Raw genomic sequence first — 27,042 nt, 5'->3', positions numbered from 1 at the left:
TTACGGCCCGCACAATGCGGAGAGCCACCCCCTGCGCCGCCTGGTTTGGTTTAATCGAAAAAATTTCACAAAAAAAGGAAAACAGAAAGAAGATGACACACACACAAACACACACACAAACTGCTCCAGTTCGGTGGGTAAGAAGGGGATGTTTTGGCGAACGCAACAGATTAGTGACCCACGCCGCACCCATTTATCTTTATCCTTTTCTTGTGCGGTCCGCAGTGCCAGATATATCGGGGGCTATTTCTTTTCCCCCGGGGGGAATTTGGGAGGTGAGCACCCGCCCTCCCCCCCCCCTCAGATACTGCCAGCGCGAGTTTCTGAGTGAAAGGAGCAACGCCACACAAAAAATAAGCAATAACAACACAAGATTCTTGCTGGAGGCGCGCCGGAGGCCAGGAAATGAGAGGAAATACAAATGCGAAACGGAATATCGGAAACGGGAAATCAGCCACCCTGGATGGTCTGTTTTTTTTTTTTTTTTGTGTGCGCTCTATTCCCCGTTTGATACATCCTGGGCAGCTTCATCGTTGGGGGTTTGCTCTTTTGATTGTTCCTTTTCGGTTGTTGCGGTGCCTGCTTTTTCGTTGCTGAGTGCCATTCCTTGCCGCACGGAGATGCATGCATCGTCTTCATCACGCTTTCCCCCAAACCACCGGGGGTTTGCACAGTGCCGTTGGGGAGGGAGGCGTAGAGGCGCAAGCTAAACAAAACCAGAATCGTGGCTGAAAAGTCGTGGAAATGGAAAGCAAAAAAGCAAAAAGGGCAAGAGAAACACAAAAACGGAAATAGTTGACCGTTGTTGACGTGATTCTTCCCTTCCCTTCCGTCCCCAGCCCAGGTTGCGATTGGAGCGTGACTGTCGCCGCACCTTCCGCACATTGCATTGCTTCAGCTTGCGTTCTTGTGCCGCTTTTGACAGCGATTTATTTTCGCATCCCTTCGGCGAGTACTTCTTGCACTGTTTTTTTTTTGTGTGAGATTTGTGGAAGGAAACGAGATTGTTGTTTGTTGTCCTTTTTTTCTTTTTTTTGTTTTGGTTCGGTATGCTCCATTCAACTTTGCCCACATCCTCACATTCATCTGTCGGTTTTGAAGTTGGCTTGCGGGAACCTGGTTGTCTGATCTGTTTGAAGCATCGTTAAAACTGTAAACAATCGATCGTTTCAAGATGATGATTCTTGCGATGGAATTGCCTGTGTGATTCGGACTGTTGCGTTTCGGAAGTCAAGAGCGCTTACCGGCACACCGGCATGAGGAGCTCCCGCAGGGCGCTCCCAGCCAGCTGAAGATTCCAATTAATTAGCTAATTAATTATCGTTTGCCTCACCGCAAAACAGCGCGCAACACATCCGGAGAGCGAATCCCATCGGAAGCGGAAAAGATCTGTTAAAGGAAGGTAGCAGTTGGAATCTGCTTGTTCGGAGGAGCCCGCAGGAGCGTTTGCGAACCACAGGCCCGCCAGGAATTAAGATGCGTCCTCGGAGATTTTACGCGAGCACAGCCCTGCTCTCCAATGGTTGCACAATCCATAAAGCATCAGTTGCGCCCGTCGGCGGAAGACGAAATTTGCAATAATTTCCATCGCCCGTCATGCGGAACCGAAAACACTGAATAACCGGCAGACGCAATGGCGCACTTTGGCGTTCCACGGGAGACTTGCGGCGTAAAACTTCCCCTTCATTACTCATCGACACAATGACGAGCGGCTGTGGAGTGGCAATGTGATGTGGTTTTGTTTGTTTTTTTTTTTTTCAACGAACACACAATTCATTTTCACATCCAATTTAAAGGCGAGGCGCCATGGTGGGAAACGCTTCATCGGGTTTACAGGGTTTTCCAGGAGTTCTCATAGTTGTGGGACACTTCCTTGACTCTTTCCTATGGGAAGTGAACTGCATATGTTGGAAATTGGCCTCTATGCCATCCTTGTTAGACAGGTTCCTTGAAAATTCCTATTGGATTCGTCCGACAAGGGTGCTATAGAGGCCAATTCCTATTACATTCAGTTCATTTCACCCAAGAAGCAGTCAATAAAGTGTCCCACTGCTACGAGAACTCCTGGAAAACCCTGTTATAGCAAAAAGGGACAACATACCCACACAAAAACCCCCGGCATAACATCTAATGGCTCAACTGCTGTACTTACTTTCACCCGACGCATCTCCATGGCCGTGACCGTGGCCGGAGGAGGACGAGGACGACGAGCCGGACAGCCCGGACAGACCGGAGGACGAGGCGGACAGGATGCCGGTCAGCTTGGACAGCGGGTGGGCCGAGTGCTTTGGCGGGATCAGGTGCGCGGACAGGGCAATCTTTTTGCCGACGCCCGTGACGGCGTCACCGCCGGACGCGATCAGCTTGCCCGCGCCGCTAACCAGGTATCCCGAGCCCTTGATCAGCTGGCCCTTGATGGCGGTCACGCCGCCGGTGATGGCCTTCACCGCCTGGAACAGCGTGTTCAGGATCGACTTCTTCAGCGACCAGCCATCGAAGTGGGTGTCCTCCTGTGGGGGGTGTGAAGAACAAGAAAGGGTAAGCAAAAGCGTTAACAGCAGTAGAAATTCTGAATTCGTTGCTTAATGAGGCACACGGCGGCAAGCATTATCGTTCACGGTTGTATTTTTTTTTTTTTTTTGCTACGGTTGAGCGATGTCTTTGCCGGAAGGATGTATTGCTGCCGGGCGACAAACAACAACCACATCCGCTGTGGGGTGTAAACGCAAGCACGTTAAATTGTTTCCCCCGGCTGACGCATCACGGACGAGCGCAGCAAACTGTAAGCAAATTGCGGGTGCCGAGAATCTCGAAGCCACGCTCGAACCATTTTTCCACTCGAGCGCGTGAAGTGTTCTGTTTTTCGCAGCAGCAGCAGCAGCAGCAGCAGCAGAGCATTCTTGGAACAAATCAAACCGGAGCATTGAAATTTCCAAAGCCGGGAAAACAAAACAAAGTAATAGCAATCGAAGATGTTGGGAATCGCATCCCAACCAAACCTCGTAACCTTTCGCGATGGGTTTCTTTCTTTTATATCTCAACCTGGGTTTGAGGTTAGGAGCAGTGGAAACAGTCCGGGTTATAGTTCTATTTCCGAACCGGGTACTGGACCTTTGCACCCGTGCGTTAGCGATTGAAGGTCGTCAGCGGGGAATACATATTTAACCTCCAAACAAAACAAAAAATTGAGAAAACAAGTAAAAGCACACGAAAACACTAACGACACCAGCAAACGGTGTTCACCCGTAAGTGCGCATTAGTCGTTAATTTACGTCATCCAGCTCGGGTGCCCTGTTAGCCTGTTTTGTTGGAACGCGACAAAACCAAACGGTGGCCACTTTCCCGGGCCAACACAAGGCCGATATGCTACGCCGTACTTCCGACTACGCTATTATCTTGTCAATTTTTAACGCGCGCGCGCGCGCCCTCCCATCATTGCGTACATTTGGAGGGTTTGAAGCATATGTGTGCGGCTCGAGTGTCACATTTCATGGGCGTTTGATGATAATCGTAACTTATTTAGCATGACATAGGGCGACATAGGGCGACTCGCTGTGTGTTGGGTGCTTTTGCGCCATGATATGCACAGCACAGGGTATGTTTATGATCGCCCGGTGTCACCGAAAGGGGCACCACATTAGCTTTTGAGCCCGTCCCTAGTGCCGACCCGCGAAGCCTCATTCTCACGCGTGTCGGCGTGGTCCTAACCGGCAATCCGGCAAATGGAGTGGAGCATGGGTAATAATTGAAAATGTGTAACCTGCTGCGACCCGAGCAGGGAATTGCCGGAGGCGATGGGAGAGCTCTACACGGTGAGGCTACTGTGATACGTAACGTATCGGTTCTCGACAGCCTGTGTGTTTTGGAATCTATTGTTGAGCTCCAGAAGAATTGTGGCGGATTAGGATTACGTTACTGTTGGAGCGGCTACATTGAAGTCTACATCTGGCGCGATCATTGGCTAGTGCCTACTTACGTGCGGTTTGTCATACGAATGTCCGGACGAGCTGCCGTAGCTACTGCCGTGGCCTGCGCTGCCACCGCTGCTTCCGTGCCCCAGACCGGAGCTGAGCGATGAGCTGCTGCTGCCTGCGACCAGTGAAGCCGACGCAGATCCAATGCCCGACAGTAGTGTCTGTAGCAGCAAGGAGCGAAAAAAAGAATCAGTCAAAAATCAAAAAGGATCATTTGCCCCCCTCCGACGCTACCTACCTTCTTCAGCCCGGACAGCAAATCGAACGAGCCGCTGCCAGACCCGAAGCCGGACCGCTTGATGCGCGCCACGTCCTCCGTCAGCAGCTCCACGTCGGCCAGGTCGGTCGGATCCAGGCTCGGGCTGGCGGGTTTGGCGTACGCTGCCAGCGGCAGCAACACAGCGATCAGCAGAATGATCTGGAAGGGAAGAGGAAAACACACACACACACACACACATCAGTTAAATCTTTAGTCTTGAACAATGCTTGAGCGACACAAACACACTTGCGAGCTCCACAAGAGTACTTTCACACAGCGCAGCTGCACTTCATTCTGTTGTGCTCGGTTGCCACTCTCACCAGTGCCTGCCTGTGACGGTGTGTGTGTGCTTACACTCTCGTGCTTTAATTGATACTCGTACTAATAACGGTAATGAGTTACCGCCAGGGGTCGGCAAACAAGAAGCAGAGCGCCTGGATCGATGCATTTAAATTTTCCTGTTGGAAAATTTCATCTTCCTACAGGGAGCTTTAATTTGCTCATTTGAAATGGTACATACCAACTTCTTTTCAGTGGAATATTGCAATAGAGTAGAATGTTAGAGCCCAAGATAGCAATCCGAAGGTGGTTTTGACTACAGGTGTCCCCCAAGATACGACTGTATTTGGAACCGAAAAAATGTCCCAAAGCCCAAGTCGAAAAAGTCGTATGTCGAATATCTGCAAACATAAAGTTTATAACCGAAATTGAAGAGTCGGAATCCATTTGATCGTGTATTTTATTTAAAATAGTGTTCGACATTGTATTAATTTCACTCCAAAAGCCGTTCACTCGATATAGATATTCAAGATCCGGTAGTTGTGGAATCTTTGGAAATGAGTGTGTAACGGTTATCAGTACAGAAATTCAAAAAATATATCGATTTCTTCTCAATGACAACTTTGAACTGTCAAAATCAAAATCGTCGTATCTGCAAACTCGGGGGATGCCTGTATTGTTCAACAGTAAGTAAGCATTTGACAGCCAACTGAAATACTGATGCCTATCTGAACTTAGTTCAATCGGTAATACACATTTGCTTTCTCCGATATTAACGTACGTCTATATTACCCGGGTTCGTTTCTTTGATGCTCATTATGTTGCAATTAAATTGTTTGAAGCTTGATTTTAATTGAAAGCCAATGCTTAATGTTGAACGCATTTAGATAACTTATTTAAAATTAAATGATCAATTCTATGGTTTAGTTGCGATTGAACAATGTTCAGATAGGCATCAGTAGTTCAGTAGACTGTCAAATGTTTACTTACAGTCGAGCAATGTTGAAAATCATCTGTACATTGTTTATTTGGGCTCGAAAACGGTGTATTTGTTTGCATCAGTACATCTGGCTCATAAAGTCTAATGCTTATGACACAGACACACAATGCAGGTGGAAGGATAGATGCATTTATTGGAATAGTGGTCTAGAGGAAAATAAATACAATCAACAATGTAGTTCCTCAAGGTAAGCTACTATTCTACATTTGAACGATAAACAGTATCTAGAGCATTATTTTGAGGTTGAAGCTCTGATCTCAATTATTGAATTATTGGATAAAAATGGATGTTCGATGTAGCTTTGAAATACGACAAGATTCCTTTTTCACAGGAATCGCCATATTAAGGTGTTTTACGACAAGCATTTTCATAAAGTTTATTTTGTATTGCTAATTTTCTTATTCCCTTATTACTGCTCCTGAAGTAAGCCACTGTTACAAACGTTTGACTGTTGAAATAGTTTGAACTGTATAAATAATTTCCTCAGCCAAAATTTGCTTTTATCATTTTTATCCGAAGTATATTCGCATTTGAAGCAATGCCCTCCTCGGACGTCCCTAAATAGAATTAGTTTCGATTCGCAAGAATCAAACTTGCCAACTGTGCCCGAGGTTGTCGAGCCCTGCGTGACGCCGCTGCCGGCACAACGCAATCGGATGTAATGATGCCCGTGACGCCCGACCCGGCAAACCCAGCTTAAAGGTTAGCGTTTGTCTCGGTTTTCCTTCAGCCGCTCGCTTCTGCACCTGGGCAGCGTGAGTAACGCTTTTGCCATCTTGCAAAAGCAGTAAACTTCACACGCGGGCGGGCAACGGCGCGTGCCCGCACCATGGCAACCTCTAAGCGGGGGAAGGCGGTGGGCACACCTGCCACAGCGCACAAAACCAGCAAAAAGGGGCCGACTAATTGTTGCTGCTCGTTTTGCTTATTTGTTTCCATTCGTTTGTGCCCTCTAATTAGGTTGTGCCCAGGTCGGTGCGAGGCACGGGATTAAAGTGACAACGAAGCGTGCGCCATCAATCGACACCTCCCGTACTGCCCCCGGTCCCCCCAGGGGACTGGTGTTTGTGACCTTACCACTTTGTGTGGATTCGACGCATCTCAGACATCGTCAGCACACGTTAGGTCCACACAAACATCCACAAAAGCCATCGAAGTGTAAAGTTGTCAAAGTTTAATTGAAATTTAATTATTTCGATTCCTTCCATGTCAAAGGTGGACGGGTTGTACGGAGGACGCAGGACATCTAGCAGGAGCCAAACAGGAGAGCACTTCACCAAAACAGCAGCAGCAGGCCTTCCCAACTCCCAACGGTGTGCAAGATTGCCTAGCGAAACTAGCGAAACTTCCTCAGCACGGGAATAGTTCCTCAGCCTCTCAGCGCACTTCCGACTACTGCTCCACTGCTACTGCGGCGGACGACGAGTACCGTGCGCTCCAAAGTTCAGGCCCGTTGCTTCAAACCGGGTGGCTGTAATTAAATTCCTTGCCCGACGGTTTTGCATTGCAGTGCGCTTGTTAATTGAATGTCCGGGTTGCGGATCCTTTTCACAATTTGACCACAACAAGCAACACAGAGTGAGAGAGGATGGACGGCAAAGAGAAGAGGACGCCCCATGAGCACCTTAAAACAACAACCGACACACACGCCGTTTCCAAAAACTGGCCAAATTATGTAGCCAATTATTGTCGCTCATTATCGGCGACATGGGGAGCAAACTGCCCGCGCACCGGAACCAGCGCTGTCCCTTTGGTTTTTGGTGCAAAAATTAACTTGGACACTTCCGGGCCTCTACGTGGAACAACTTTTTCAAATTTTTTTTAGGTACTCCCCCAAAAATCATCAAACTGCGCTATACATAGACACAAGCCAAAGTTGGAACTTTGAGCTTCCGGTTTGAATGTTTGCGAGCGACGAGTTCGATTTTTCCTACATCAATCGTAAAACCCACCAAGCCCACCAAAGACACGGTGGGCTGTTGTTGCGTGGGCAATCGTTCGTGATCAATGGTTCGGCCACAAATGCTTAAATAAATGCGTCCGCTTACAGATACAGAACGTACGTTCGGCATGTTTGCCCTAATTTATTGGTGTGCATCTGTGTCCGGGCAGGAGAGCGCGAGATCCCCGAGAAGGCCATTCGAAAAAAGTCGTTTTCTTGCCCGGTGTGTTTTTGTTTTTTGTTTGTTTTTTGCTCGTGTGGGTAGAAGAATCAGCACGCGCTGCCCATTTGCTGCCAAGCATTGTTGGTTCCGTTGTGTTGTGATGGAAGGTGTAACATCCGATTTCCGCAGCTTCCGAGTGAGCGTGGTTTGTTTGGTCCAACAGATACACACAAAGGGCAATATTGGATGATGCATCCTTACGTTTTTTTTCAGGTGTTTCGTTCGCAGCTGCCACAGGTGATTGCACTTTTGTGTGTGTGTGTGTGTGTGTGTGTGTGTTGCTCCCTCTTTCACACTTTCAGGCACTTTAGAGCAAGCATATGCACGGTTTTGCCGTCAACACAGAATAAGAATCGAATTTTCGGACAGCGAACGATCGTGAGGATTAGAGCCGGTGGAAGGGAAGATACGCTTCGGTCTCGATTGCTGCCAAGCAAGCAATAACGTCGATTGCATCTGCATCCAACGATCGCTTCTGGTTGCAATCGATGTGTGCCGATTGTATCCCACAAGAGTGCTCCAAAGCGCTCTGGCAGGAGAAAACAAACAAACAAAAAAGACATACACAAATCCCAGGAAACGCTATCGCTACGCCAGAACCAATATTGCAGTTTTATTGGCCCTAACAGCTAATATTGGCCAATAAATATTTTTCTCCCTCCATTTGCTCCGCGTGACCGCCCGGTTGGAATCGATAGATAGGCAATTACCCGTCCCGAAACACAGGACATTTATTGTTCGACTACTGTGTGTGTGTGTGTGTGTGTATGTCTTTTTTTTCTTTTTTTTCTTGCTTTCCCTTGGTTTTTACTTCGTGTCCATGGCAGTGGCAGTCCTCTGCAGTTTTTTTTACGACTCCAAAACCAGAGCCACACTGATAATGACATTATGTATTTCGATACTAGCCGCCATCAAAGCCACGGTGCGAAAAGTGAAATCCAACTCCCTGGAACCATGTTTGTTACCAGTTTATTGTTTTTTTTTTTTCTGTTCCATGTCCCACCAACAACAAACTTAGTCCGGCATCTTCATTAAGCGATGGCTGACCGATGGCGCCTGATTTGCCTCCGGGCTAATGTAGAATTCAGAAACCAAGGGGCCTTCAAGCGTGGGTGGGTTGGTCGGACGTCTGCCATCATAAAATCAAATCGATTCTTCATGAAGAGGACACAGCTATTGCTGCTGTTGATTTCGTTACTTTCACAACTGCCAATAAACCGTATAATTGTTTTGAGCCGGGTTTCGGACAGAATTTTGTTCCTCTATTTGCAAGAACAGAGTGAAATTCTTCAGAAATTCACAGAATACGGCCATCATTTGCAATTTCGTTCTGTTCGGTTTTTAGTTTTGCTTGTTTTGTTTTGTTTTTTTTTTGCATTGCTGCGACCTAAAAGGTCTTCATCGAAAATTTGTTGTGGTACTTCCTTGGTTCTCCAAGTCGTCGATGTCTTCCAAAAGAGTGGAAGGAGGACAAAAACGTGTGGGCCGCCACTGTCCCGATTGGACCGCTTTCCACTGCCGAAAGTGATCAAAATTCCTGCGATTAAAGGACAGAAATAGCTTCCCAAGCTCACAGTGCGACGTGTGACGTGCAGCATCTGAGCAGGGTTTTGTGGCTTTGAAGCCCCCAGCGTTGGCAAGCGGCTGCGGAAGCGTTTTGCGGGCTAGAAGTCACCGACCATTATTGCCAAAAAGCCGCCGGCCACTAATTGCTTTGCCAATTGGATGCACTTTCGACCCCGCGTCACTTTATTAGTTATTGCGTAAGGGTTTTCGAGCATCGCCGGTAAGCCACGAGATTATTGCTTCACTGCGCTGCCTGCGGGAGAACGAGTACGGGATCAAAGGACCTGACCCAGACGTGCCTTCCTTAATGCCCGCGAAACCGGACAACGCAATTAACCAAATAACTCAAAAGCTTGCATTATCTCGCGATACTGTAGCGTCAATTAATTCTGATGCATAGCTCACACACACACACGCATGCTCTTCGTGGTACATCTTGGTGGCGTTGGAATTGGAGCCAGCTCGCTGCAGTTTCGTCTTGGTTTTGTCCCAAGTTTCCGGTGGCTCTGCCCGTGTTCACCGGTGCGGCCATATTTTATCGTTGATACAGCGGTCGTGTTTTGTCCATGCACGTACGTCACTGCCTGTGTGTGTGTGTGTGTGTGTGTGATGGTGTGCTCTCCAAGAGATCGAGTGATTACTTATTCAACCCTGCCGTTCGGGTGCGCACGGATGAGGCGAAAATGATGATAAAATGCGCCACCGTTGCGATACGATAAAATTGGACCTGCACGGCTTGGACCTGTTGAGGGCATTGGGAGGGCTAGTTGGCAACTTGACACCTCGCAGCAAAGGGAAGAGCGGCCGCTGGAATAGCTCTTCCCTTTTCGAAGCTGCCGGAAGTTGGGTACGGTCCGCTCTGGGCGATACCTGAGAGTAGCTGGGTACGCCTTGCAGCCCGTTGAAAAGATGTCAGAACCGACCACTGCTGCCAGACGAGCTGTTCAGCATGTAATCGAGTAACGCCTCTGGAAAGTACGGTTCGGGGTGTGTGTGCAAGTGTATGTGTGTTATGTATTACCTTTCCCGAGGACCAGCTGTTGGCTGACGCTCGGCAGCACCATATTCTTGCCATTGCCTATGACCGTACTCATCACGAGCGATGTCTTGAGCAGCACCGCAGGACACAACCGGCAACAGTTTCGTTTCTTACCCGTGCAATGTAACCGAAACCAAAAATTGAACTTCTCCTCGGCGTATTCTGAGCCACCGAAACACAAGAACTTGCTTGGAGAGTGATACTTTTCACGCCCCGCTTTGAAACGCTCCGAATCGTTGCATGGATGCCCAGCAGTTGCAGATGCAAATGTTTCCAGGATGTTTGTGCTTGCAAGATTTTTTTCTTTCTTGTTGCTGCCCGTAGTGAGTTAATTGAACTTTTATTTATTTCGTCCAACTAGCCGAGACAGCAGCCACTCCAGCAGCTTGCCGTCTCGAGCTTTGCGAAACTTTTCTCATCTAGCCCCTCCGGATCGTGCCATAAAACGGGCAACCAGCTCCAACTTCCAGCCTGACAGCCGTGAGCGACGTGTCAGCATGCTGGACGCTTGCAGGGATGGGAAGCAAAACTTTTGCGGGGGGAGAAATGGGGATTTCAGGGCCAGTTTCTCCGGCTAAAGTGTGTGCTTGTAATGGCAGGAAGAGTGTACCCCCGGATGCGGGCAAACGGTGACAAAATGGTTCCAACTTTGGGTTTTGCACAACTGCACAACTGCACCGCACACAGTAGTAGTTGCGCGAAGATTAATGTACGACCCGGAACATAGAACCGCACGTCCGCACACGGTTGCGGTTGGTGTGCCGTTGTTTGCCCGCCTTGTCTTATGGAGGGTTTGTTGGTTGCAACAACCCTCCCGAAAACGGTGCGTGTTCTTTAGAAAGCGAACAAGATTAGCAGGCTCCAGAAGGGTAGCTGTGTTTCAACAGGAAGTTTTTCTCGGAGAGGGAGGGCAAGAGCTTAAGGAACTCTTGTTGCAGGTGGAGGTTGCTTCCAGGATGCTCCACGTTCACAAACGCTGTTGAATGAATCTTTATTTCCATCTTCACTTTTTACGACTTTCAGAAATGGTGCGGGAGTTGGCGGGAAGGACAAACAAGGCCTTTCTGGTAGCTGCACGCACGCACCCACGCGAATGTGTGCCGAATCTTCCTCGAAAATCCCCAAAATTTCCCCCAGAACTCGGTTCTGTGCTTTTGTGTCGTTTTTCTCTTTAACTTTTGTTCAACTGGTGACGTTACGTTTTTGTTGCAATGTTTGAGGGGTGGATATTATGCCCCACATACACACACACACACACGGGCTGGCTGTGTGCGATAGCAAAAACGCGTTGCCCGCTCTGTGCACAAAATCTTAAAATATCGTATGCCGGGGCATTGCGCGCCTTATCGGGGCGGCAGGATCGGTGTCTCAATCAGGCGACGGGAAATGGATCCGCCTCGGTCGGAAACGTGCACCGGAACATAAATTTTCCTCCGTTATCTTAATTTATGTTTTTTTGTTTTCCCTCTCCCCCCCCCCCCCGCTTCTCTCGGTCTCGCTCTCACACAGGCACTAAACGCGCGTGGGGCACGCCGTACCCCCATTTGTAGCTGCCCTACGCCCCAAAGGTCCTTTGTGGCGTGTATTTATTTTCATGTTTCATTTTCCGTTCCGTCTGCGTTTCGCCGACAATGTTTTATTTTTCCGTATGTGTGTGTGTGTGTTTTCTCTTTTTCACACACTCTCTCCGTTGCTGTTGTTCCGCTTTCCGCTTTGGCGTTGAAATGTGACGTGACGGTTGCGTTTGCCTGCCGTGAAACCTGCCAACAGGGATGCCTTAAGAAAGCTTCTTTATGGGACCTTGCTGGGTACGAGCATGGAAGCGAAGACAGCGCCCATCCACACACAGCACACCAATGAGCGGCAAATCTGCTTTTTAACTCAATTCCAGCGGCGAGCGCTTTCTGGCACACCTAATCGGAAAGCAATTGCACCTTTTGCTGAACGTTTGCTTGCCTCGGAACAGGGAACAGGAAGCACGCTGGCCCGCAGGCGCTTTTGACGGTAACAGGTAGCGTGTTCTCGGCGGGAAATTGTTTCGGCATTTTCCGTGCATGCATCATGCCGTTTTATTTTGACAGAGGGGGGGGGGGGGAGGAGGGCGCAAAACCTGCGGAAGTATTCTATTTTAAATTGCCAACCACTGCTGCTGCTGCAGTACTGGCCGATTTTGGAAGCTTTACTTGGCAGCCGTCGCATTCGCCCGGCACGCAGGAAAGTTTCGCGCGCTTCGGGGACCTGGGCGGATCTTGGCGTGCAACTCGATTATCCTGCAATCGACATACGGCCCACTGCCCGGGCTTCGTAAGACAAACACCGGGTAATTATAGTCATTAGTCGACATTCAGCACCAACAGCAGCAACTACAACAGCACTTATCGCTTAGCGAGTTCAGGAACTACCACCCATTCACCATGCTGCAAAGTGCTGACTCGACGTGCTTCCAATTAATCTTGTTTACAGGATCCCGAACCCGCAAACACCGACGCGCTGAGGCAAGCAAGTGGGAGTGCATTATGTTTTTTTTTTGTTTTTGCTCGAGCCTCAAGGAGTTCTGCCGAATTCTACCTAGGTGGAGCGGGTCACATTAATGAAGATATCGAATTCGGGGCGCGCAGAAAGGTCCCCGGGTCCCATCGATCAACCGGCACAGCGCTGGCTTAGTTAATTGTCCCCGACCGGTGGCCCGTAGAAAATGGATCTGTCACAGGTGGGAGTTTTCTGTCGCACGGCGGTGACTTGTGTGCAGAGAAAGAGGAAAGTAAAAAAAGAACGAGCTTCGTGCGCCAGCAGCACGTACGGGAAAGCATATCGTTCAGAAGTAGATTCAGTTTGAGCGTGTGTGTTTCGAGTGGCGCACGTAGCGCAATCGGTAAAGCGCTTGGTGTGTTTGTTTGTGGAGGAGCTTGGGAATGGTTCAAATCTCTCTCAGCCTCTCGTGTAGTGGTGGGAGCTGGGACCTACCCGATTCCGATTCCGTGTTCGGAATCAATTCCAGAGCCAATTCCGATGCTGGAATCGATTCCGAGTCGATTCCGAAGCCGATTCCGGGATCAGCTCCGGAATCGATTTTAGCATCGGAATCGGCCCGGAATCAGCATCAGAATCGCAATTTGCTTCGGTGACGGAATCAGGCTTGACTCCAGTAATGAAATAGTTTGAATTGAAATAAGATGTGTGGGAAGCGAAATAAATCCGGAAATCTCCATGTGAATAGATCATTATTTACAAGTAAACTTTGATTCTTTGCCGCTATCAACATATAGCATCATTGGACCCAAAACGCCTATTCCTATGAAGATGCCGAAACCGAATCCGTTTCGAAGCCAATTCTGATATCGGAGTCAATTCCGATGTCGGAGTCGATTTTGATTCCGGAGTCAGTTCCGGAACCGATTCCGATTCCGGAGCTGATTCTGATTCCGGAGCCAATTCCGATTCCGGAGTCAATTCCGTTTCCGGAGCCAATTCCGATTCCGGAGCCAGTTCCGATTCCGGAGCCAATTCCGATTCCGGAGCCAAGTCCGATTCCGGAGCCAAGTCCGATTCCGGAGCCAATTCCGATTCCGGAGCCAATTCCAATTCCGGAGACAATTCCGATTCCGGGGCCAATTCCGATTCCGGAGCCAATTCCGATTCCGCAGCCAATTCCGATTCCGGAGCCGATTACGGAACCGATTCCGGAGCCGATTCCGGAACCAATTCCGGAGCCGGTTCGGGAACCGATTCCGGAGCCGATTCCGGAACCAATTCCGGAACCAATTCCGCAGCCGATTCCGGATTCGATTCCGGAAACAGATTATGGGCCTACTATCCGGAATCGATTCCAAAAAGCTGCGGAGCTAGCCGGAATCGATTCCGACGAAATATTCATTTTTCCCATCACTACTCTCGTGTTCAGGCGCGCTTTTTCTCACCGTCGTTCTTTTTCTCTGCAGATTTATGTAGCCGTATGGGTGTTCTTAATAAAAGTTATAGTGGTTACAAAAGATTATAAAGGAATATAGTGAAGAGTAGGAATATAAGTAGGTCGTGGATCTCCTTTGAATAATGCAAAAATGTAACTCATTCCAATTATAAATGTCCTGGGTTATTAGTCGAAGAAATATGGCACAAGATACAGTCGTTGTCGCTAAATGGTAGGCTCCAACTCACCTATGTTCGTGTCTAAAGCATCAATATTTAGAATTAAATAAATAAATTAAATCCGAACAAAGCACGACTTTTCAAGAGCGAAATTATTACAAATTCATGTTTGAAAATAAATTTTAAATAAGATTTTAAAAACGTTCACACAGCACAACAGTTCAACAGCAAAAGAACTTCCTCTGTCGACCAACATCAAAACGGGGGAAAAACATTTCCTAACCCCGATGTTTGCAAAAGCAGCATCAATTGAAGATGGGAAAGAAAGCAGAGCAGCGCACCCACACATTGCTCATCAAATATTTGCAATTTAGTATTGTTTTGCTTGATAGCGCGCCGCTCCATTCGACGCCGACCGGGGTAAAACATCCAGAACCCAAACCCACGCTGCAACGAGCTGCAAATGAAGGCCGGCGAGAAGCAATGCAAAAAACGATACCAACCGCCTTCAGGTACACAATAACACAATACTTCAGACAAAACTGCTATCGTCCATTTCGGTATGGGTAAGCGGGGGGGGGCGTGAAAGGTCTGCTTCACTGGCAGTGGGGAGCTTCGTTTCACTCTCAAGAAAGGAGCGTGCACAAAAGGAACGGGCAAAAAGAATGGAGCAGCAAACACATATCGGTATCGTTTCGACAAGGGCACTTCGCTTTCGCCCATCTTGTGCAGATTTTACAATCTCAGCCTCTACCTCCACCATCCCCCCCCCCCACCCCCCAAAGGGCCACCGTGTTTTGCCCCTCTTCTGAACATCTGATCTGATGTGCGCTGCGCATTTGCACCTTTCAGCAGCAAGGAATCGTTGGCGTTGCGAGTGTTGCTAGTGTCACCACTCGTGACAATGTTTGCATTCGATCGGATTTTCATTCCGATAAGGCGAACCAATAGCCCAGGTGTCGGTATCACCTTTGCCCCTTTTTTGCAGCAGCAGCAGCAAGCTAGACCAAAGCACACTCCAGCTACGCTACACGCGCGTTTCATCTTGAGGAATCGGTTTGCTGGCGCCGTTCTGCCAATCGTTCCGGCCATTGCACGGCACGGTTGCAAAGGTTGCTTGCTGCTGCACTTGCTGTGCGCTTTCGCTGTCGGCCTTTCGTCGACCTACTTCCAGCGCGTGCCAGCATCGTTAATTGATGCCTGGGAAGGCAAAACAGCAACAACAGCAAAAATGCCAAAAAAGTATGCTCTACGGTGCAATATGTTTACGTTTTTTTTTTCTTCTTTTCGTGGAAAACAGCGAGAAAACATATCAAACGACAATAAAGGGAGGGGGTGGCTCATAAACGAAATGGAGAAATTCATTACCCGGTGTGACCGTATCCGATTTTTCAGACTTCCGTAGGCGGTGCTGAAAAGAATGATAATAAAACAGGCACACGCAAACAGACCGGCAATGCATCATTCATTCCAGCGAACCCGTTTCCCGCTGCCAGTGCGAGCCCTTTGCCGGTCTGGTGAGCTTACACTGAGAGCTGGCTATCTGGGGGGGCGGGGGGGGCTTAAAACAAGCAGAAAACCATAAAAACCAGTCACCAGACATGCCGGGCGGGAGGAGAGCCAACACCAAACAGACACCGTGTAATAACATTCGAATGCACTCAAATGGTAATGCCGATTATAATGGTGATTGATAGCACTCCGCCACAGCAGGTCGAGGGAGGCAAGTGTCGGGCGGTGTCGGACGGCCGCAAGCCTCATCACGTTACAGCTGGCATCAAAGTTGCCAACGCTGGGCGGCTCGGGTTTGGGGTCGTTGGGCCGATTTATGTGGATTCGGGTGGAACTGTCAAAATTGATAATTAATCGCACTGAGCGGTGCACGGATCGACAGGCACGGACAACATTTACGACACACGCTCCGGTGTGTGTATGTGTGTGTGTGTGTGTGTTGGGAGGGAGCTTGCTCATAATAGACACCAATATGGTAGCAATTAAAGGGAATGTCCATTAGCTGGAGTACTTTAAGTGGGTTAAATGCGGGTATATGTGTGTGTTGATTTTTATTGTTTTTTTTTTCTTCTCACTTTTCCTTTCGTTTTGTTCATCTTTGCCCTAATGACACACAATAGGCACTAACGTGGTTTTACTTTCACAAAAGATATTTTTGCTTCTTGTTTGACGCAACGATCGTAGTTGGTCTAGATCAGCGTTCGGGAAAATTGCCCTCTTAAAGAGCCAATTTATTAAAATACATAGATTAGAGAAATATGTAGCTACAAGACTACTAAATTGGCGTATCTTGAGTATTGCGTTCGGAAGATATTTATTATGTTGGTTTTACATTCTTCCCGTTGAGACTAATATTTACAGATAGATCAAAAATCCAATAGCAACCTGACGTTTCAATACCAAAAAATCCAATAGCAATAGCAACCTGACTTTTCAATACCTAAAAGGACTGTGACAAACATCCTCTCGGTGTATCTTAATTCGCATCTGTGCGACTAGATTTAGGACGCACTGTAACCAATGTGCTTAAATTGGTCGAACAAAAAACGAAAATCAATGACAGCACGAATCAAACAGGATTGCATTGGATATGCTTCGCGTAACGCATACATCATACATTATGGATGTGTGCATCGCTTGCAGCTGCAACCGAAAATAAAAAAGCGAGCTGCCGCGCTAATGAAATTTAATCACCGTTTGCGATGAGATGAGCCAAATAGCAAAAGCAACTGCATGCCTGCAGCAGCTATTTTGAGTTAATTAATGTCAAACTTGTTTGCGAAATGGCGAAAACAAACTAAATTGCACACGGACAGTTTTCCAACTGTAATGACGAGCGGGCGCGCTTCGTAATCCCATTGCAACGGAAGCACATTGCGCAACACACGGCCGCATGGCAAATGAGCATTAGTTCCGATTAGCCATTAGACCCCCCCCCCCCCTGGCGACCCGATATTGATCGGACACCGCCCGTCCCGGTGTGGATTAAGCCTTTGAAACGCTTGTTGCGGAGCGATCATCTCGTCAAAAAACGTCGACGTCAACGATCGCTGCACGATTGCAGCACAAGGAACAATGGAACAGTGTGCCTTTCACTGGCAGTTCACGCGGCATTCAGCGACCGAAAGTGGGGCGAAAGAAAGGCAGCCGAGAGAGAGAGAGAGCCGATTGCATAACGTGTAGCTGAGTGCACCAGAAAGGCCAACCAGCAAGCTGCAAGGCTCGAAATTAACCGCCACGGGGATGCCATTTTTTTCTTTTTCGGAGGAATGTGCAAGGTGACACAGAAGGAGATTGCTTGTTTTTTTGGAGCAATGTCAGGTAATGCAGTGTACACGTTGCGTACGCACTTCTCCAAAATTACGTTTGCTGATGCTGCTGCTGCTGCTGGAAGTTACCAAACGCATTAACCAATTTTGGACATCGGAAAATTGACGGACGCTTGGCATGGGGCGTGTGACGGCTAATGCGCGGCTATTGATCTTCGTGCAACCGCGCACCTTACGCAACTGGCCCGGTCGCAATTCTAATCGTCCCGAAACAGCAACCGCGTCAAAAATCGGCAGACCACGAGCCACGAACCGTAATGAGCCGCCTGCAATGACTTTCACGCGAAAGTAGCGAAACCGAGATGGATGGGGCGGATGGTTGGCGCTGCTGAAGCTTTCTACAAACACAACAAAGCGCCGGTCCCCTGCAACTGGTGTAGATCATCTATTTATTGTGCTGCGGAGAGTTGAAAGTCCCCTCAGTGTACAGTGGTGATTATGAAGATAATCGTTCATACACCACGAATTGCGCTCCACGCAACCGAACCTTTCACTTGCCACCTTCGAACCCGGTGCCATAAACGGAAAGCCTACGGTATGGAAGGTATGTGTGAGTAACAAATGAGCCAGGTTGAACGAATCGCGCGAATGCGCTACTGAGGCAGAGATGGGTAACTCTGATTCAGTTTCATGAAACTGAAGGAAGCTTTTAAATGAACAAATGAATCTTAATCTCAAAGCACTGCATAAAGATAATGATCCATAAAGATCTACAAATCCCTCTGATGGTTCATGAATCTCTGAAGATGATCACGAAATTCATGAATCTACAGGGAGATTCATGAACTGCATAATGTACATACAATATGCTCGTCGTGAGTTCAAGCCTCATATGAACCCGTTCCCCGTACCAAGAATTGATTATTCGGATGTGTGGTACTATATAAGTCTCGAAAGCCTGTACAGGCGAGCAAGACCGCAATGGTCGTAGTCGCCATAAAGATGTCTTCTGCTGATCTTCTGAGTTTCATAAATACTCTAAGATAATGAAATACAAATATAAATATATAAATCTTTAAAGATGTGTATCTATTTGGATTCCGGAATTTCTATACATTCACGAATCTTTAGAGATTCGTTGGGAGATCCGGATCACTCATTTGCTTGAGAATTCGACAAAATCGTCATGAAGCACAACACTAGCAGAGACGCCGAACTCGCTCCATTTGACAGATGGGCGGGACAAAGTTGGGCGTCTGTAATTTGTTTTTAGTTGACCCAATTACATGTGAATTGCCCGGAAAGGTGAAGCAAGTAAGCGAAGGTACTCAGCTCCTCCCTAGAGAAAGAGAGAAATGGAAGAAAAAAAAAACACCAAACAAAACCAAAAACTTGCTGGCAGGACCTCGTGAATAATTCAGCAGGCTCGTACCCTTGCAACCTCATTACCAGTTCTGAGGATAGTTTTGATATCCCACACACACACACACACACACGTCTACTCATACAGAAGAACAAGACGAAAAAAAAGGCAAAGCTCGTTATTTCAACCGACACTACAGCGTGACTTCAAGTGATTCTTTTCCACCACCGGCTCCGGCTTGTGTCGTTCGGTGTCTTCGCTCGCACTGCCATATCCCTTTTGACGGTGGCAATAACCAAAACGCTGTCAGTAAGCATTTCTGCCTGCCTGCTCCCGATACCGAATAGGCTCAATTACGGTCGATCGGTGTGAGCAGTTTTGACGTGCCGAAGCGTTGCGTGGATGTGCAGGCCCGCAATCAGAATCCGATTAGTCCGAGTAGTCCGGTAACGAGTGTGTGAGCTACAGTGTGCCTCCCCCTGGAGAGTGGCGAAGATCCGGGCGATTGGCGTGTGAAATCCTGCACTGAAGCAGACACGCTCGCACTCGTGCTTGCTTGGATCCCTGGAGAAGCTATCCGAGCAGAGATGAAACGAGCGCATCTTTATTGGCTCAATCGCAATCCCGCCCGTTAGGTGCTGTAGCGCGTTGCGATGCGTCGCATCGCTTATTCGGCGAAGCTGTTTTCACTTTAAAGCTTGAAGTACACCGGGCTCGTTTCTTCTGTTCCTGTTCCTGGAACTAAAATCCCAACTAAACGGTGCCGAGTTGCACACCGGAGGAGCATTGGTATTCTGAAGTTGGTGCTTAGGGAAGATGTCGCGAGATCGAATTTCCGACTATCGAGATGGCTCGATGAGAGTGCCACCAATCGGGTCCAAGTGTTTGTTTGCGTTAACGGGTAATGGCTGCATAATCTGTACATAGACAAACTCACAGCCATCACCGGAGTTCACTGCGGTTGACAATGGGCCACTTGTCACACGCGAAGTGACACTTAAAAAGCAAACCAATTGCACGAGCACCGACACCACAATTCGTCACCGTTGCCATTCATGCGATGGGGCTTCCCAATACCTGAGATTATCCCGGCGCGACAGAGCCTCACGACCAATCACGCGGCATAATCCTTCCGCAGCGCGGCTACCTGCTGCAGCCGATCGATTCGACCATTTGCATACGTCAACATTTCTAGCAGGGGTGGGTCGTTGTTGTTTTTTTTTCCCCCGGCTCTGGCTCCCTCAAACTCTTTTTTGGTGTGAGTTCGTTGCGCATAACATCCCGCTGTGTGGTGTGGGTGGCTTTGGTTTATTACACCCGTACCCGTGTATTATTGCCATTTTCTGCCACGTCCCGTCGTTGGTAGAGGGACGGGGGAGAAGCGATTGATAAGCGTCACGTACACGCACAACCCAGGGGCACACGTGCGAAAACACGGCACGGCAACACGATAAATGGTCCGACGGCACGCAACCGCCCACCCAGAAACCCAGGCCAAATCAGCGACCCAGAAGAGCCGTTTTTAGACCCCCGGGGACAACATTGGCGCGTCCGGGCATTGGGTCGTTTGGTCCGGTTCAACTGCTTTTGAAAAGTATAGCTGATGGAAAAGTTTCCAGGTGTTCCTTTTTTTTGTTGTTTTGTATTACAAACTATCGATAAAGGAGTACCAAAGGATCTTGACTTTTCTGTTTTGCTCTGTGAAATCCCATACCATAGAACGTTTACCAGCTATCCCCGATGCAGCGAAACGAAGGTGAGAAAAAGAAAGCAATGAAACAGAAGTTATGAGCTTTTGATCAATGCTACGAAATATGGATTCCCGGTTGCCGCACGATAGTTTCGTCTGTGGACCCCTTTGTGAGCGTCGCTCAAACTTCAACGTTCTGGGCTCATCGCGCTACAGCACACACCGTTTCGCCGTGTGCATTCGGGCAGCGTTCGGACCTGTTTCGTTCTTCCAACTTTCAATGAGCTGCATCTTTAAACTTTCCCCCTCGCTCGGTGCTGCTCACGATTCATCGCTTAACCTCACCGTCTACTCGCAATCAACCGGCAGACTTTAGCGGACCCGAAAACCGCCACCACTAGCCGGCTGGGGAAGGGGGGCGCAAAAGTTTTCCAATAACTCAAAAACGCTCATAATGAACATCACGATCCCGAGGTACCGGAGCTGCTCCAACAACTGGCAGCAGCAGGCAATGGGTAGAGTCGGCTGTTTCTGATTGCTCCCGATGCCCTGGCCAACCATCGCACTCCAGTTGTAGGCGCACCAAAGACGCTTTTTGATTAAAACTTAATCCTGAAATGGGTATGCTAATGGGGTGACATAACCATCCCTGTCCTGCGAATGGGTGAAATGGGATATTGAAAGCTAGCACTGCAGCCAGCCGCCCGGTGCCATGGACAACACCAACCGTGCGGGCATTCAGGTGACGGATGTAACGGCACCGTTCGGCGATGTGTGCTAGCGATGTGTGCTGAGTGCCATGGCACTACGCGTCCAGAAGGAAATAATAGAGCCTGGTGCCTAGTGCATTACTCGCAGCCTTCAAAAACAAGGCACCCTTAATAAGAGAAAATTGCAGGAATTACGCCCTTGCACTATGGCACTAACGGCCCAATAACGGGGAAAGAGAGGGCGTGTGTGTGTGAGTGTCAGATGGCAGTAAAGACTCCATCCACCGCTATGCACAAAGAAAAAAGCCGTTTGGAGAACTTTTCCCATCTCGTTGCGAGGAAAGGTATGGGGCCGTTAAAATACGGGGTCCCAAAGAGTTGCGGAGTGCGCTTTTGCGCTTACGCTGATGGCATCGTGGTCGCTATCAGGACGATGACATGCTGCGCCAGACATTTATCACTCCCAGCTTCCACGCCGCTGGAGCTTCCACCGAGAGATGTCGTACGGTACGGAAACGGTCTGACACAGGCTGCAGGTGTTCCTCGGTCTGCCGGGGTGTGTGCCGTGCCACATAGCGATGAACGACTCCATCAACCAAGTGCGAGTGAGTACAGCACAGCAAAGGCAGGCTGAGGCTGCATCCAGCAACGACAACAACAACAAAAAACAAACACAAAACACACCGGAAAAGAACACTCAATACCAATTCTGTTGACGATGTTCCATGCAAGGGGGAGTTCAAGAGGGGTACCGTTAGTAGTTGCCGACTAGTTTCAGTCCAGCAAGCGGAAACTGCTAAACAAAGGCACGTACCGGGAGGATGATTTCGAGCGACTTCCCCTCGGGAGGAATATCCCCAGGCTTCCCGATGTAATGTCTCTGCCAAAGCAGGCACTATCCAAAAGGTTGAACTGCCGTACAGGCTGTACGCGTTTTGATTTTATGGTATTAGCACTCTCGCTCTGCCTGCCCCCCAGCGAACAACCACCTCATCGGTTATGCATGCGGATATCGCCATCTACCCCTAAACGCATTAAATCGTCCCCGAGATCCCGGTCCTCATGTCACCATCATTACCACGCACCACGCTTCGGGTTGAGATGGAATTGGAATAGAGCATCGGGACACCAATCAAACCGAATCGAAAACCGCTATCGCCAGAAAATCCATCAAAGGCACCACCAGGACGAGCCAGCAGTGTTTGTCAAGAAGCTGTTCGAGAATCCAGCGTTCCAAGGGACTACACTGCTGGCTGCGAGAGTATGGCGACTGGCTCATGCTCGTTTAAACACTTGATTACGATGCTTCTAATCGTTACAAATCCGAGCTGACCGAGAAGGCTGCAAGAAGGCTTGTCTTCCATACTGTTTTCCCCATCACTGTAGCGCCTCGCCCGCTTTGTGGCAATAACTCTGTACTCTCCCCTCCCCCAGTGTTTGTGTGTTTCTCTGAACGGGTATCTAGGGGTAGTGGTGTGCTCTTTGGAGTGCCGAGACTTTGAGCACGAAGTCATCTGGAGTCGTCCGTAGTTCACCAGGGTAGTCCGGTTGACTCCGAATCCGGAAGACTCCGGATGACTCTGGGTGACTTCAGATGACTCCGGATTGCTCCAGACGACTCCGGAAGACTCCTGTACTTTCCTGGCAACTCCGAACGACTCTGGACGCCTCCGGATCACACGAGACTACTCCAGATGGCTTAGGACGACTCCAGATCACTCTAACTCCAGACGACTCCAGACAATTCCGTCCCGGACTCTGGATAATACTGGGCGGACCCACCTTCAGGAGTTGGTTCCGAAATGTTCAGAGTCGCATCGGAGTCTGCTCCGAATTTTTGTCAACTTTACCCATCACTAGAGTCTAGTGGCCGTACGCTAGGGAAGGTACCTTCCACGCTGCTTGAGTAGCAGCAGCAGCACGCTCATGATCAAACAAAGGCGAACGTGCGGCTCGAAATCGGTTTTATTGCGAATGAATTGAGTACACACTGCCCGCACGCTGCTCCCACTACTCCGCGTCTGGTCTGACCGACAACACGGTGCCGACACGGCCGGCACACTATCATCCGGCAGGTAGAGCGCTTCTGGGTGTCGTAGCGAGTCGTACTGTCGCATTAAATCAAATTTCTCGACGCAAAGCAAAGCACACTGCTCGTGTGCTTCCGTGCATGTGTGTGGCTATGTTACTTCGGTTTTTTTTTTGTACTACTACTGCTGCCGTACCTTTTGGGTGATAAAATTGAAACCGCTCCTCAGTACGACTCGCCCCCGTCGTACTGCTTTACCATCACACACGGATGCGAACCGCTTGCCTTTTGTCGATAATGCACACACACACATCGTGAGCCTGTGTGTCTGTGTGTGTGTGTGCATGAGTCCGATTTGCCGTGTGAGATTAGTTTGTTTGCAAGGTATTCGGTTCTGTTGTGTTTTTTTTTATTTGCTTGCCTGCTTGCTTGCGTTCGTCGCTTCCATCTTGCCTGGAGTCGAGAGAGTAGCTCCTGAACCGGACAAGTCCCGGACATGGCTGCACGGCTTTGTAAGCAATCAGCACACACACACACACACACACACACACTCAGTCCACTGTATCGAGTGTATCGGAATAGAAAATTGACACTTCCCAGAGATTGTGGCGTATGGTAGCACACGCGTGTAGCAAAACGGGATCGGGTGGCGGCCTGAGGGCCCCACTGTGCCACTATTGCTCGCCCGCCTGCTGCCTAAGGGGTGTCCTAGGGGGAAGGGCTGGGTCGCACAATCGATGGCACGGACCATTTCCTGTCATCGAGCTTGCGAGCTATCACGAGTGCGAGCAACGACGGCACAATCAAGAAGGCGAAACGGTTGGCACGAGCCCATATTGGCCAGCTACTCCATCCATCTCCACGCGCACTACCACGCAGCCAGGCTTGACCAAGAGTGGTGCTGCCGGACACAAGCACACACACACACACACACACACACACACACGCTTTGGTAAAGGATATGCGTTACACTCCCTGCTGCACCCCGTCCAGTCGAGTGTCCGGGGGAATATTTGGGCGCAAAATATTTGTTCGCCCGAGCAAACATGCCCACGCAAACAGACCCTGGTCGCAGGGGGTAGGGTTGAAGCCGAGGCTGGAGTTGACCTTGTCCTCGAGGCGACGGTGCCCGTTTTTTGGGCATGGTAGCTGCACACACAAACACACAGACATGAACACACGAACACAGGAGGCGTTCTTTGTCCGGTGTGATGTGTGTGACCAGAAACTCAATCCGGCTTCTTCAGCCACACAAAACCTGGTAGGCCTGGACTGCATAGCCTACGGCTCTGACACACATCCACAGACACACACACACACACACACACAATCACTCGATATGCCAACGCTGGCTGACGAAGTATCACGCGTTCCCCGCAATGCCCCGCAGCTCCCGCACGGGTTCTGTTTTCGTTGACTGATTGGTCAAATGTGACGATTCTTCCGGATTGTGCTACGGGGGATGAGAGTTCGGTCTGCGTTTGCTGCCTTTTTTTTCTTGCGGAAAACAAAATATCACGTCCCCGGCATCCTCCTCCCCAACAAAGCAATCCCGCCATGTGACAATTTTGGCCCGTGAAGGCATCCTCGTCCTGGTGACTGGCTGGCGCGACTTCGACGCTCGTGCCCTTCTGCCCTACTGCTTGCTAGGCAGCAGCAACAGCAATCATACGGTACGGGAATCCTTTACCTTCCACCCGAAACCCTGCTGCTTTTCCTATTTTCTGGTATGTTTTTTTTTTGTGGCCTTTCTCCTAACTTCCCCAAGGGAAATGGGATTGCGTCCAAGCGTGGGCAGATCTGGGGAAATCCTCCCGAAAAGCGACCCATAAATCGTGTCCCATTCCTGACGTGTGGCAACAGGGGAAGCCATTATCGTGTTAAGCACTTTTTTTGCAGCTGCTGCTGCTGTTGCTACTGTCTGTTGGGAAACAAGACGATGCGAATCCTCAATATGCTCCAGAAGAGTTGAAATAGTCGGCCGCCCTAGTACGGGGAGGGGACGGTTTGCTGAAGTGTAGCCCAGGTTCCAAAATCAAACACATTCGTCACTTCCTGTGCCTGTGTCTCGGTTGCATAGTTTTAGCTGTCTGTAGTTTGGGGAGAGCTCTGCTAAAGAAAAGAAATCGACCAAGGAACTGGTTGCTGGATGTACACACCATAATTTATCCTCCAGGCAAACCTCCGTTCAACTATTGAATTTCTAGCTCCTGTCTGTCATTACGTCACAAACGCAGCGTTCAGCGAGCATTGCAGCAACTTTGCTGGCTTTGCATGCACTCTTGCCAGGGGCGATCGAACAACTTTTCCATTACGGTGAACATTAAACTCTATAATCATGGCCGATTTTTCGTTTTCTCTTCTTTTTGTCGTTTCCACCCTATCATGGAATCGAAGATCTCGAAGCACCGGCTAAGGTACCGTGCCAGGGCGTGGTACGTAGGTTCCCGCGCAAGCAAGGACGCAACCATTGTAGACAGTTATCTTCTCCGTGCGATATCTCGCCCACGCTTCGCCCACTCCTCGTCCTGGCAACAGGTGACACCAACGGGACGCAGGCACATTGATCTTTGTTCTCCCTTCCGGGAAACAATTCGACGACGACGCGCAACTTTTCCCGCTGGAATTGATTATTGCAGGTTATCGCTTCGCGCTTCCTGCCGGGGGACTGATGATGGATGCAGGAAAGCGCTGGAAGCGTCTTTGTTTGGGAAGTGCATGTAAAAGTTGGTTCGATTTAAAAAAAAAAGAAAATCACCAACCGATAACGACAAAAAAAAAACTACGAAAAGGTGTAACCGTTTCGTCGATTGCAGTGCAGAAGTTCGTAGCCATATTTCTATCGTGCGCTTCGGTGTACGTTCGGTGACTTCTTGCAAGCGAAATGCAAGTCCTTGTGCCAACTTCGACAAGTTTCGTTTGTCTAGGGAGGAATATGTTCCATTTCTATGAACCTCGAGGGCGATGCAGCAGCGAAACACACACACACACGCGGGTCACAAAAAGCACTGAAAAAGGGCGGACACCAAACTCTGTCGAAACGGGTTCCGGGGTTTGAATTCTAGGGCACTGTGGAGTCGGCAAGCAAAATTGACATTCTCCAGCGCTGTTCTTAGCTTGTGCACAAACGGAAAAGGGAAAACAAAAAAGCGAGGAGAAAGAAAAACAGAAAACACACTTTTACCGGCGCAAAACAAAATCCGCCCCGCCGTAGGGCAAGGTGTGTTTGCCAAACCGGGCCCGAAAGCGGGGGTTGGGTGTATCGTCGCGCGCAGTACGAGTGACGAGCGAAATTAAAATATTTTCCAGCGTCTATTGCCGGCTGGCAGTCGTGTAAAGCCTAGCCTGAAAGCGGGGGTTGGTGGTGGAGCAAATTGTAAGACTACGCGAGCACACCGAAGATGATTAAGGATCGTGTTTGCTTTGTCCCAGCTCATGCGACTTTCCGGCGTAATAGTGAGCGAGACGAGCGGGCTCACTTACACTGGCAGCAAAAGCGACACTTTCCGATACACACAGGACGGTAAATTATCGTTTACGTCTAATGCCGCTTAAGCATCTCAAGCGCTTCAGGCAGCTCATTTCCAGTGGGGCGGCAAAC

General features: G+C 49.1%; 1 protein-coding gene across 3 annotated transcripts in view; it reads right to left on the bottom strand.

Annotated features, from left to right (window-relative positions):
* The window catches only part of LOC120906594 (hornerin), a 45,835-nt gene that overhangs the window by 6,531 nt on the left and 12,262 nt on the right, over positions 1–27,042 (bottom strand). For all 3 annotated transcript variants that reach the window (XM_040318382.1, XM_040318380.1, XM_040318381.1), the window contains exons 3-5: positions 4,213–4,392; positions 3,977–4,135; positions 2,153–2,510 (exon numbers count right to left, since the gene is read on the bottom strand). In XM_040318382.1, coding sequence (XP_040174316.1) covers positions 2,153–2,510; positions 3,977–4,135; positions 4,213–4,392 — 697 coding nt within the window. The remainder of the gene's footprint in view (positions 1–2,152; positions 2,511–3,976; positions 4,136–4,212; positions 4,393–27,042) is intronic.

Source organism: Anopheles arabiensis, chromosome X (genome assembly GCF_016920715.1).
Source record: "Anopheles arabiensis isolate DONGOLA chromosome X, AaraD3, whole genome shotgun sequence".
Classification (NCBI taxonomy): domain Eukaryota; kingdom Metazoa; phylum Arthropoda; class Insecta; order Diptera; family Culicidae; genus Anopheles; species Anopheles arabiensis.
The sequence above is the reverse complement of the archived record's forward strand: the minus strand, read 5'-3'. Positions and strand labels throughout refer to the sequence as shown.